The sequence below is a fragment of the Apium graveolens genome, chromosome 9, assembly GCF_009905375.1.
Source record: "Apium graveolens cultivar Ventura chromosome 9, ASM990537v1, whole genome shotgun sequence".
Classification (NCBI taxonomy): domain Eukaryota; kingdom Viridiplantae; phylum Streptophyta; class Magnoliopsida; order Apiales; family Apiaceae; genus Apium; species Apium graveolens.
In genome coordinates, this window is record NC_133655.1 from 275,524,268 (window position 1) to 275,536,140 (window position 11,873).

The 11,873-nt window shown below is 32.6% G+C and overlaps 1 protein-coding gene across 3 annotated transcripts; it reads left to right on the forward strand.

Annotated features, from left to right (window-relative positions):
• Nucleotides 1-1,981: 1,981 nt before the first annotated feature.
• Nucleotides 1,982-11,358, forward strand: LOC141686956 (uncharacterized). 3 transcript variants are annotated; one of them, XM_074492070.1, is made up of 14 exons: nucleotides 1,982-2,190; nucleotides 2,296-2,441; nucleotides 3,603-3,743; nucleotides 4,407-4,537; nucleotides 6,001-6,210; nucleotides 6,671-6,849; nucleotides 7,390-7,490; nucleotides 8,612-8,782; nucleotides 9,153-9,208; nucleotides 9,322-9,379; nucleotides 10,267-10,387; nucleotides 10,488-10,595; nucleotides 10,755-11,021; nucleotides 11,149-11,358. In XM_074492070.1, the coding sequence occupies exons 1-13, from the start codon at nucleotides 2,181-2,183 to the stop codon at nucleotides 10,853-10,855; spliced, it is 1,533 nt and encodes a 510-aa protein (XP_074348171.1). In that variant the 5' UTR covers nucleotides 1,982-2,180; the 3' UTR covers nucleotides 10,856-11,021; nucleotides 11,149-11,358. The 3 variants fall into 3 exon arrangements, with proteins under 3 accessions (XP_074348171.1, XP_074348172.1, XP_074348173.1); XM_074492071.1 differs by having other exon boundaries at nucleotides 11,152-11,358; XM_074492072.1 differs by having other exon boundaries at nucleotides 1,983-2,190; nucleotides 6,004-6,210.
• The last annotated feature ends 515 nt before the right edge of the window (nucleotides 11,359-11,873 follow it).

Consider the following 11,873-nt stretch of genomic DNA (forward strand, 5'->3'; position numbering starts at 1 on the left):
ATACAGATAACCCCTGATAACTTTTACAGAGAACTTTTTGAAATTACCGCAGCGTGAACATGGACAATGTATGCTCTTGGGATCTTTACTATTATCTTCGGCATAAATCAAAATATTTTCAACTCCAATTTCGTACTCTAATGTGTCCTTGTCTTTCCCGATCCATGTTTTATCCATATGTTGTTCCATCTATACAGGACCTACCTAATTGTCATTATGAAAATATAAGTAATACGAGTTATATATATATAAGCTCATGTTATGATAACGTACATTAATTTAACTGCCTAAAAATGTAAAAATATGCTACCATAAATGGTTGATTACACTATAATGAGGTAATAATACATTGTAATGAATCGTTCAAAACATTCAAGTATAACAAATTGCAAGCATTATACAAAATCCAAACAATGCGCATTCTTAATCGAACAAAAATTTGACTTTCAGTGAGTAATCAAATTGCAAGCATTCAAATTTCAACTTTAAATTGCAAGTATAAATATTTTAAAATAACAGTTGTGCATAACAAATCCAAACTCCAACAAAAAATAATATGCAAGTATAAAAACAAAGTACAAAAAATCGAAAGCAACATGTAAGTATAAAAACAAAGAACAAATCCAAACTCGAACAAAAACCAACATGCAAGTATAAACACTCAATCGAACAAAAAAACGAAAGCATGTACCTTAGAAAACAAAAAGGGATACATCTGTAAAGTAACATATTAGTTTGGGATATATTATACAAATCCCTTTTTATTTTTACTCTTCTGCTTTCAATTAGTTTGGGATATATTTTCATATTTGAAATTATAATATATGAATAAAAGTTATAAGCACAATAAATATATGATTTTATTCTATCCATTTTGATTTAAAATTAAAAAATAATTATATTAATCACATAAACTATCATGCTTTTTTCTTTCATAATAACATTAAAATATTAAAAATTATAGTACTATAAAATTTAGAAAAATTTGGCACGTAAACCTAATATATATAATTACTAAATTTGTATATGAAATCATTCACGAACAAAATGGACAACAATTAAATTAACGCAATAATAGTTTTTATACTAGAAAAAATATGTGATCTAACACCAATAATATCACACACTGATATATCCTAAAATATATATCTCCTGCATAAATAATAGATATGCTTATAACTAAATAATGTTGATTTTTTTTTACAACATTATACTCACACTTCAATAAGAAAGATATGCTTTTACTTCACTTGCAACAAGTTTTCTTCATTTTACACTACACGTATATATTGCAAATACGCAAATTATAATAAAAAATAAACAATAACTCAAAGATCATGTAAAGTTAAAATATTTATTATCACCAGAATTGTCAAAACCTGAAAAAAGAAGGAGAATAAATATAATATAATAAATCATCATTTAAGCGTCTAAAAAATCATTGAGCATGAACTATTTACCGAGCTATTTTTTATATAATTTAATTAAAATATTAAAAATTATATCCTTTATTTTTAACCATAAAAATTTAAAATTTAAAATTTATATACACCACATTATGATACATTGTAGATAGTGTTGTAAAAATCGGGAATCGGGAAAGATCGGTCGAGCTACTGATTTAGGATTAATTGAAAATCGGGGATTAATCGGAGTAAAAATCGGATGTCTTATAATATTAAATTATATTTAATATATTATTATCATTATATTAGTTATTTATTAACAAATATATATTTATTATATCATAATTTCTATACTTAATCATGTTTAAATTAATATAGTATTTTAATTTGAAGAAAATAACTATATATAGTCCAATAAAGAAAAATTCGTAAAAATTAATTGTATTTCAAATATTGAATCGGTCGAATACTTTGGAGAGGATTAATGGGGAATTAATCGATTGAATCGGAGATTTATCGGGGATTTTTGGAACAATGGGTAAAAAAAACATCGAAAATCTATAGCAAAACTTGAAGGCAGCGACACCGCCTCCTACCCAAACCCTTTCCAGTTAAAGTCTTTCCGAAATCGTTCATAAACAGGCCTGTCTGAATCAGCAACATTCACACGTGCCCTTTCAGAAAACACAGTACCGGCGCCAATATTTCAATCTCTCTCTCTCTCTCTCTCTCTCTCTCGTTTTAAAATTCAGTGTTGTGTATCTGCTTCAAGACATGCCTCAAGGTTCTTTTCTCTCTACTCTCTCTTCTTGTTCTTGAAATTATTATTTATTTATTCATAATTATATTGATAGATTGTCTACTTAAATTTGTATATGTTGAATTACAGAGCTTCCAGGTTTCTATTATGATGCTGAGAAGAATAGATACTTCCCTGTTAAAGGCCCTATTCCTGGCTCTTCTCGAATTAATAGCAGTGCTTCTTCTTCTTCTTCCTCGAATACTGCTCGTAAAGCTTCAATTGAACCTAAACAGGTGCATTTTTTTTATTCATTTCGTTTGTTTACCGGAAAATAACTTGATTTTGGAGAATATATATTTCGGGGGAAGTGTTTGTCCGGATAATGAATTGCGGGAAATATTATGAAAAATAGTATGAATAATTATGAGAACATGATTTAATAAAGAAAAAGCGGAAAATACTGCATTAGTTTGATTTTTGAAGCCAAACAGATGTTAGAAATTAGGAATACATTTTATGTGGAACTAACAAAGCTGAAATTTGTTCCACTACAATGCGCTTATAGTTTGGTAAATGGATTTACTGTTTTGTGTTTTGTTTATTTACTAGCGAATGTGCTTCTCCTGTATTTGTTCTCATGTTTGAATAGGGAATGCTGTTTATGATTTATTAGTGATCCGGTACATGTTGCTAGTCCTGCTTAATTTAGTTCAAGTCAGAAAAGAGGAATTCACATAATTGCTTCTTGACATAATGCAATTAGTGTGATTTGACTCAAATCCCATACCCGCCCATGTCATGTCCATGTTGACCCGCCGGAAAATCAAACCATACCCATGTTTCAGCACTTTCCCGGCACAGACGCCGGATTCGGATTAAATCCACCATCCGAAAAACGAACGCTTATGTGTTCTGTGCAGGTGTGTGAAGGAGAAGACGTGTCCTTTCTGTTTCACTTTTTGGAAGTGCAATGTATTAGGATAGTGCCCCTTTGTTTTACTTTTTGAAGTGCCATGTATTTATTATACAGATGTATTGCCGTGTCCAAATTGGAGTGTCGAACCTTTAAGAATATGTCCTTGAGTCTTTGATTTTGGAGTTTAAAGGTTTTGACACTCCAATCTGTGTCCATGTCGAATCCTTTCAAAAAAGTCCAAACCTAAAAGGACATGGGTACTAGGACAATAGCAGAGCGTCCTGGTGATAGAAGGTAAAAGTGTTCGTCTTTGTGGATGTAATATTCCTATACTATAAATTAGAAAATAGTAGCTAAATGTTTTTGTTTGCAAAGTATTAACTTCGTAATTATTGAGAAATGCTATTTATTTGCAGATCACATTTCTATTCATACATGCCTTAATTTTAATGATAATTAATATTTATTTTAGTTGTTTAGTAATGCCTTTCTCTTGTTCAGTCTCCACAGAGCTAATATACTATTTTGTGCATCACAGGCTAAAGTACGCAAAGAACTAAAAAGGGCAACTACAAAAATGCTTCTAAGTAGGGAGTTGTATGGTCGTGTCATCATTTCTGCGAAAGGAAAATACAACTTCAGAGAGGAATACACAAAAAGACTAGTATCAGAACCTACGGTATGCCCATATGATGATAAGCACATAATTTTATACCTCTTATTGTATTAGTTTCCAAGTTGTGTTATACATCTAACTGTGCTTGTATCCCCATGGCATGAACCTGGGTGCGATTCTGGAATGGTAAATTTCTAGTAAAATTCCAACATCATATGAATTAATACCTATAAAGAATCTTTGAGTCTGTTAAGTGTACCGTGCTGTAATTCAATACTTCTTTCTAACCCTCTCATGAGGTTCTGCATAGTCTGTATGTGATGTCTTGCAAATATATTGTTCTAAATAAACTATGAGCAGTAGAATTGATGATATTAACAATTGTTATGTTGCAATCAAAGGTGTTATACTCAAGTCAAATTTTTGGTACAATGCGCACTGGAAATCAGCAACTATTGCTTGATATTTGTACATTGTTACTTTCCTATATGTTTTATTATTAGACAAATGCTGAACTTTATCTCAAATAGTCAAAGTACTAACTGTAGATTAATTTCATCCTTTTGTGAGACATTCACGATTGGTATATTATTATTATTATTATTATTATTATTATTATTATTATTATTATTATTATTATTATTATTATTATTATTATTATTATTATTATTATTATTATTATTATTATTACTAGTACTTCGATTTAGTTTGTATATTATACTTCAGATTTGGAGGTATAGTTGGACAGATGGTACTTCTTATCGTGCCCTGGAGCAAGTAGATGTTATTACTTCCATGCAAGATGGCGAAGTTAAAACTGACCTTCTACTAGGAGGTGGTATGAATGGTTCTCTCAGGTATGCCTTTAATTTTACTTTTATGGTATATTTGAATACATTTTAATTTCAGACTTGCAGTACAAGAGCTGGATTGGGTGTAAATTGGTCTTATTAAAGGAAATTGACATTTGTACAATTATAATATTATCTATATATGCATAACTCTGTGTACTCTTACTCGTCTTTTACAGACATGCATGATTGGAATGTTCAGAAATCAACAATAATGCAATTTTTTTTAATATTTCATTTGTTTAGGTGATTGATTTAGACATAGGCGTTAAATAGTAATATTATTTGACAAACAACAAATGAAGTCAATGTATGAGATTGAGACCATTCATGCTTGGGCTCTTCGGAAAACCCGGCGGTACCCATGTCGACAGTACACGACCTGGAAAATGGACACTTTATCTCACACAACATATGATAACCTATGAGTAATTGTTTGTTTTACAGTATACCTTTTAACTTTTGACAGTGTACCTATTATAAATTTAAATATAATAAATATATTTTACCCATGTTTTTCAAAAGTTTATATATTATTTTATATAAAATGATAGGTATTTGTTTATAAAAAAAATCATATTATATTAAAAATAATAATTGTCGTGTCCAAATATAATTGTCGGATCCTTGTAAAACCTAAAACGTGGCCCCAAGTCTATGATTTTAGAGATTGAAGAATCAGACACTCTGATTATGATTATGTCCGTGTAGGATCCTTCTAAAAGATTTTGAGCATCATAGATTGAGACTATTTCTAGATTAAAACAAAATACTTGTTTTTCTTATCGGTGTGTAAGAGTTTGCATCGGTGTGTAAGAGTTTGCAGTTACTTAAATGTGTTAAATTTATACTTTATTCCTGACAAAAATAAATAAATGTATACTTTATTAAAATTTGGTAAGGATTTATTTTCTTGTTTTATCTATTGGCTCGAGAACCATACATGTCAGTATGTCACATAAAAAACTTTTTATTATATATTATAACTATATGCTAATTAAAATTAAATCTATTCCTAATAAAAAATATAAAATATGTACAAGGTAACATTCTAATTTTTCATTCCGCATCATTTTCCTTCCCTTTGAGAAAAAACCCGTCCACGAGTTTTATAAAATTTGACAATCAATAAACAAAGAGATGACATGTCGTACCACTTGAGGACATCAAATTCCAATCCCATTATCTAGATTTTCGAAAACAACATGTGCATGGTAAGATTCTAGAATATAAAATCACAATAAATCACAAAAAGTAACCCATTGGTGGGATTTATTTTGCAATATCAATTTCTTAAATGACTATGGAATGTGCATTAATATGAAGAAGATCTCTCCAAAAATTTATTTTTCACTATTAAGCTTGTGGATTTTTTGTTTAATATCATTTTTACCTTTTAATATCAATTGCTCAAGACTATTTAAATATAATTCTTTGCAAATAGTTACCATTTTATAATTTGCCTTTAGCAGTTTTTATGTAGTTGATAAAGATGCTCTAGAATTTGATTATGGAGTAAGAAGCACACCTGATTGTGCATGGCCTCTTGATATTAAATCGAAAGAAGCATTTGTTCGATCACCTGGACATCTGTGGAGACTTGATGGAGCTTCACTTGATATGTTCTCTTCTATAACTTGTATAAAGAAATTTGGGAAGCCTGGTCAGCGGAAGATTTTGTATCCTTTAAATGTTTGCGAGGATGTGTACCTTTGCTATAGGTTTTTTTAGGTTGCTTGATGAAAAAGTATTATTTTTTAAGTAACTACTGCCTCTTGAAACTTTAATATTTCTACGAATTGAATCTCTTACCTGCATGCATGTGCATGAAGGTGGAGATCAACCGGGATTGGGACCCTCACATAACTAATCATATGTGAAGTGTTTATCATTCTTTTTTGCAATTTTTACTAGGATTTATGTAATTACCGAATGTGATGAACGATCTTCTTCAGGTATGCAATAAAGTTATCTTTATTTCCTGCATTGGAATTGGCTGTTTAAATGAGAGGTGTTGACATTGGCTCGGTGCTTCGCCAAGTTCTATTTTTTATAGTTTGCAGCAATCAGATAATCATTAAACCCTTTATCTCATTTAAGTGACAAATGAATTTGTAAAACCTTGACAGAAGGAAACAGGATAACTACTCTGGGATCTGCAACATCCGGTGGATCTGTTTCTGTGCTGAACCTTAGTGATCCACTAGTACTCCCTTCAGGTTATCCTATGATAGGTGGAAATTTTAATGAAATCACATTATTTAATCGCACCGTTTGGACTGCGGATTGCAACTCCGATGGCAGTCAAGCTTTTATCGGCAAGTTCAGAACTTCTCTATAGCTGATTAATATATGTAGTAACTACAGATATTTAGTTCTGCTATATTCTCTCTTTTTAGATTTCTGTCTGTCAAGATCTACATGTTTAGTGCCACTGATTTTGTGGTACCAATATGAATATAGGGTTCTGTTTCTATTAATTGCCCAACTGTTTTTTGAAATAACTTTGAGTTGCTTTTGCAAGTCATGCAACTAGTAATTATCCAGAATACTCTCCCTGTCCCGCACGAATACTACAATCTTAACTTTCTCCAGTCGAACCAACGAATGTTAAAACTCAAAATTGATGCTATTCTATTTATTTCTTTATTTATTCATAGTAAATGAATGCTAATTTTAGTTTTTATATAAATTAATTCTAGTCATATTTCTTCTGAATATCATAATTAAATCCATTGGTATGCTCTCATTTGATATCGAAGGTGGAAATAACTTTTTATACTTATTTTTCTCAATGGCGAAAGTATTTGTTTTATTTGTGGATATTGTTATCAATCCTTACCTTTTCGGTTGTATAGGAACCGACCTTGGAGTTACATTAGTGAATATCGAAACTGGAACACAGTCGTGGGTTTGTCGTTGCAAAAGCGATATTTTCTCAGTACAACTGGATCAATCTGTAAGTTCCAAATAGCTCTGTCCGAGTTGTCTATGTTCCACGTGCCTATATCTAAATAAGATAAACAAATTAATATAAGAAATGAACATATTTAACTTGCACTTTTTTGAGCAATACATGTTTTGACTAACAAGTAATAAATCTTGATCTCTTATAAGATGCCAACTTTGAGTCGTGAAGCCTTTATAAGCAAGCAGTCATAACCCTGTGGAAAAGGGATTACTTTGAGTCAGAGCATCCAAGTTGGAGCAACCTCTACCTGACCAAAAAATATCCCAAATGGGAACAACCCAAAACACACACCTTTGCTGCAGTATGTGTTTCTCGATCAAGTGATAAGGAGCTTTGTGCTAGTTTTATGAACAGTGTATGCTGACATTTGACATGATATAGACGTACCCTGGACCTTTTTTGTTTCAGTTCACTTTTAAGTGTCAGGAAAATAGGTATGATACATTACTTAAATATAATCCCGCACTAGATGAAACATGTGAAGAGGGGCAAGAAATAAAAAAGCTGTGTTGCCCTTTCAAATTATTAAACTTATCTCTTATTGATAATTTAGCCTCGGGGTTGAATCGATAATGTTTTATGCTATGTCCTTGCCCTCCATCTAATTTTCTATATGTTATCAAGGATAAGGCGGCAATAATACATAAAGGTTTGGATGGTCCTGTAGCCATAGGGCCTCTATGTTATAAAATATTCCAAAAAGATTGAAGTAATAGAGATTATTATGAAGGAGACTACCAAAAACAGGTAAGAAGCTAATTAGGAAAACGACAACTTTAATATAAAGAAGGGATATGCCAGTATGAAGATAGCATGGAACTAGTTTCAAAGTAGTCTTGCTGTAAACTTTTAAGTTTAAATATTGATATTTAAGCATGTTTTAGTTCCCATGTGACCAGTGCCATTAGTTGTACTTAATGCTTATGGGATGCAGATAAAGTTTGAATACAGTATCCAAGGAACGTGGCTTCTCTTTGTGTTAGGATTGTAATACTCATAATTCACTGTTAAAATTATATTTTACAAGGTTATGATCCAAGTACTGATTTATTTTGTGCTTGCTTCTAGATTGGATCTTCAGCCTAATGAACTTGTGTTCTTTTTTTCAGGAGAAAATTGCATTATGTGGACTGCGAAATGGAGCAATTGTGACCATTGATGTTCGTCAGAGACCAGACAACTTTGCTAGGCTTACTAGACAACGGATTCTTTTGCATTCTCACAAAACTAGGGAGTCTTTAAGCGGATGTAATCAAAATACGTCGAAAGACTGGTTTGAGGTTATTCCTATACCTATATGTGCATAATATTATAATGTCATTATTTCTACCTGTAATATTGTTTACCCTTTCTTATTTTTCTCTTAGAAGTTAAAGTGTTAGCTTCACTTTTATTACGTGAATGCATTGTAATTAAAAGAAATTCTGTGTTTAATCTAGCCTTGTATTTAACTTGTGATCTTAATTTTTAACAATTTTGGTGTTATGTAGACTACTCACTTTTGTAATTAATAAGCAGATTGTACTATTGATTGTTTATTATAAAGTTTATAACAATTATTTTAAGATTAAATTAGATCTTAAACTTGCGGCTTGTAGCAATACATGTTGTTACTCTTGTTCAATCCTTTTTTAATCTAATGTTATGCAGCTTAAGGGGCAGATATGTCAATCCGGTACAATATCAATGCCTTCATCTATTTCCTGGTATGTTCATTGATTCACACCCTATTCCAGTTGCAGCCCCTATTCCAGTTGCAGCCCCATTACAAAAAAAACCACACACAACATTCTAATGATCATTGTTTTTTTAAATGTAGTTTGGCATCTCTTAAGTTGTATGAGCAGTATTTCTTGGCGAGCTCCATGGATGGATCTGTAAGTTCTAATATTTCCTTAATTTATAAAGATATTCTTTATGTATATGTGCTATCTTTTTCTTAGCCCACCTCTAATTTAGTGCATTCATCGAATTGAACCCTAACTTTTCATTTAAACATAAAGTCTTCAAAAGCATCCTAAGGCCCAGTTCAGTAGATCTTCCTGAAGCTTTTGAGGAAATCTAGGGCTTAACATTTGAACTTGCAGATCAATAAGCAAAAAGAAAGTTTGTTCACTGAAGATGATAAGAATAGGAGTAGATAGCTGTGCTAGTAATTATTCTTATTTTTAATCAGCTCCAAGCCTCCAACAAGTTGGATAAAATTTTACGATTGGTTGGCTCAGACTTACAACAGTCTTCAGAATTAATAAGATCTTCATAACATAATTTTCCATTTTAAACACGTGCAAGTCTGAGCTTTTCGAAAGAAAAAATGCTGGCTTTAGTAGATCACATAAATGTGGGAGTGGGAGTTCGGACCCATTTTCTGATTCATTTGAGGAAACTCGCTTGTGGAAGCATCATGCTTCCTTATAAAATGACCGTTCCAATGAAAGTGCCATGTAAACAAGCTAAAGACTGATTGCCTAATGCCTCCCCCCATCCAAAAAAAGGAAAAGAAAGAAAAGGAAGAAGAGTAAATTTAGTAATGGTTGACTGAGGAGGCAAACTGTTGGGAAATTGCTGACTATGCTATATTCCAGCACCTATAACCATTTGAACTAAAGCTTTAACGATCAATAGGCTGATGATATTCTAATTGAATTTTCCTTGAGAGTAACTCCTTGAGTCCAGGATTGCTCTCATGTTTAATCTCCATGCTTGAAAATGTTTGTTTTTACCTGGCTGGGGCTGTCATAACATGTTTACCTATTATTCCCAGATCAAACTTTATGATCATAGAATGGTTCAGAGAGGGGCTGTACAGTGTTACGAGGGAAATGTGAATTCTCATACTCACATTCAGCTCGGAGTTGACCCATCAGAGAAATTTGTCATGTCAGGTTACAGTTTTAAGCATTTAAGCATATTACCATTTTCTTCTCATACATCTTTAGTTAACAAAAACGAGTCCAAGCTTATTCAAAATATAAATCAAAATAGGCGGGGAAGACAACAAATTGCGGCTTTGGAGTATTAGGTCGGGAGAACTATTATTGGAGGAGAAGTTAATGAGTTCTACCCCCTCAGTTGTTTGCTGGCAGAAAGAAGGTATAGTACAGATGCTCTAAGCCTACAACTTTTAAATGGTTTTGATATCATTGATGCCTCACTGATACAATCAAAAAAGAAAACGATGACATGCGCATGCACACACTTGCACGTCAATAAGTTAATTTCAGGGGTATTTTATATGACACTGCCTGGCAGATATCTGTGCAAGGGATGGGTATATAGATGACAACCACTCTCACTTGGGGGAAGCCTGGCTCGGATCCCGAGACGGTCTCTTCCGTATGCGGTGGTCATAGCTTCTCTTCGCCTTAAAAAATCAAAGTCATTGTCTTCTGTGTTGGTTCTTGTCCACCCATTATCAGCCAGCTCTACCTGAAATTTATCGAAGTGCTGAAGAGGACATACCTCTGATCGATCACCGCACCCAATTCCTTAAAGTCGGTGGCATGGTAACTAAACAAGGTAAGAGAGTTCGACCTAACTCTTTTGATCCAGATCAATTTTAAATCTCCAAATTTTATCTTGGAACCAAGAATATAACACCACTCCTGGTAAGCAACTCTACAAACTCAAATATTTATTTTGGCAGTAGGGTTGAATACTGCTTGCTCATGATGGTCCACTTTTCAAATCAAATGTCTACTGTTCAATTGGACTTACAAAAACGAGGCCAGGGGCGTCTTAATCAAAACATGACTTGTGCACTCGCGCACACAGATACTTTCCGACTTGGCAGCTATGTTTTGTATTTTCATGTTGATGTTTACCATTTGAAGTCATTTTTCGCAAGAAGCCTGAAGTAGCACCGCATTGTTTTTTTTGAGTTCCTATTTAGTTTGGCTGTTATAAGAATAGAGTCTGTTTTGACCAAAGAGCTCCTTCTGAGGTAGTGCTTTCACTCCTTTTTACGAGAAGATATCGTGGATTTGAACAAGGAACGGTACTTGAATGTCTTGTAAGCAGCCTAGTAGGTGAATAGAAGTAGGGATATATTAAAAACAATAATGCAACATCTCACTGGTAATCTTATAAAAGAGGAAAAATATCACTAATTTTTCAAGACAAGAGGAGCTTCAAGAATCAAGAGGTAGGTCTCCTCGAGTCCTCAGTTCCACCACCAGCTACGGCAGGTTCTGCTGCTGTTAAAAGATGGTGAATAAGGCCAGAAGCCAAATGTCAAGGGTAAGGGTGCTCGTGTCGTCTCAGCCCAAATATAACGGTAAGGGCGAACGATGGCCAACAAAATTCTTTGTTGGGTTTTGAAAAATGATACAATAAACTGTAACAAGGAAATACAATTAGTTTACCAGTTCA

Excerpts from the sequence above, each read along its gene's own strand:
- LOC141686956 (XM_074492070.1), top strand. Across the intron at positions 2,442-3,602 it reads CTTCAATTGAACCTAAACAG|GCTAAAGTACGCAAAGAACT; the intron begins GTGCATTTTTTT and ends TGTGCATCACAG. Across the intron at positions 4,538-6,000 it reads GGTATGAATGGTTCTCTCAG|CAGTTTTTATGTAGTTGATA; the intron begins GTATGCCTTTAA and ends ATTTGCCTTTAG.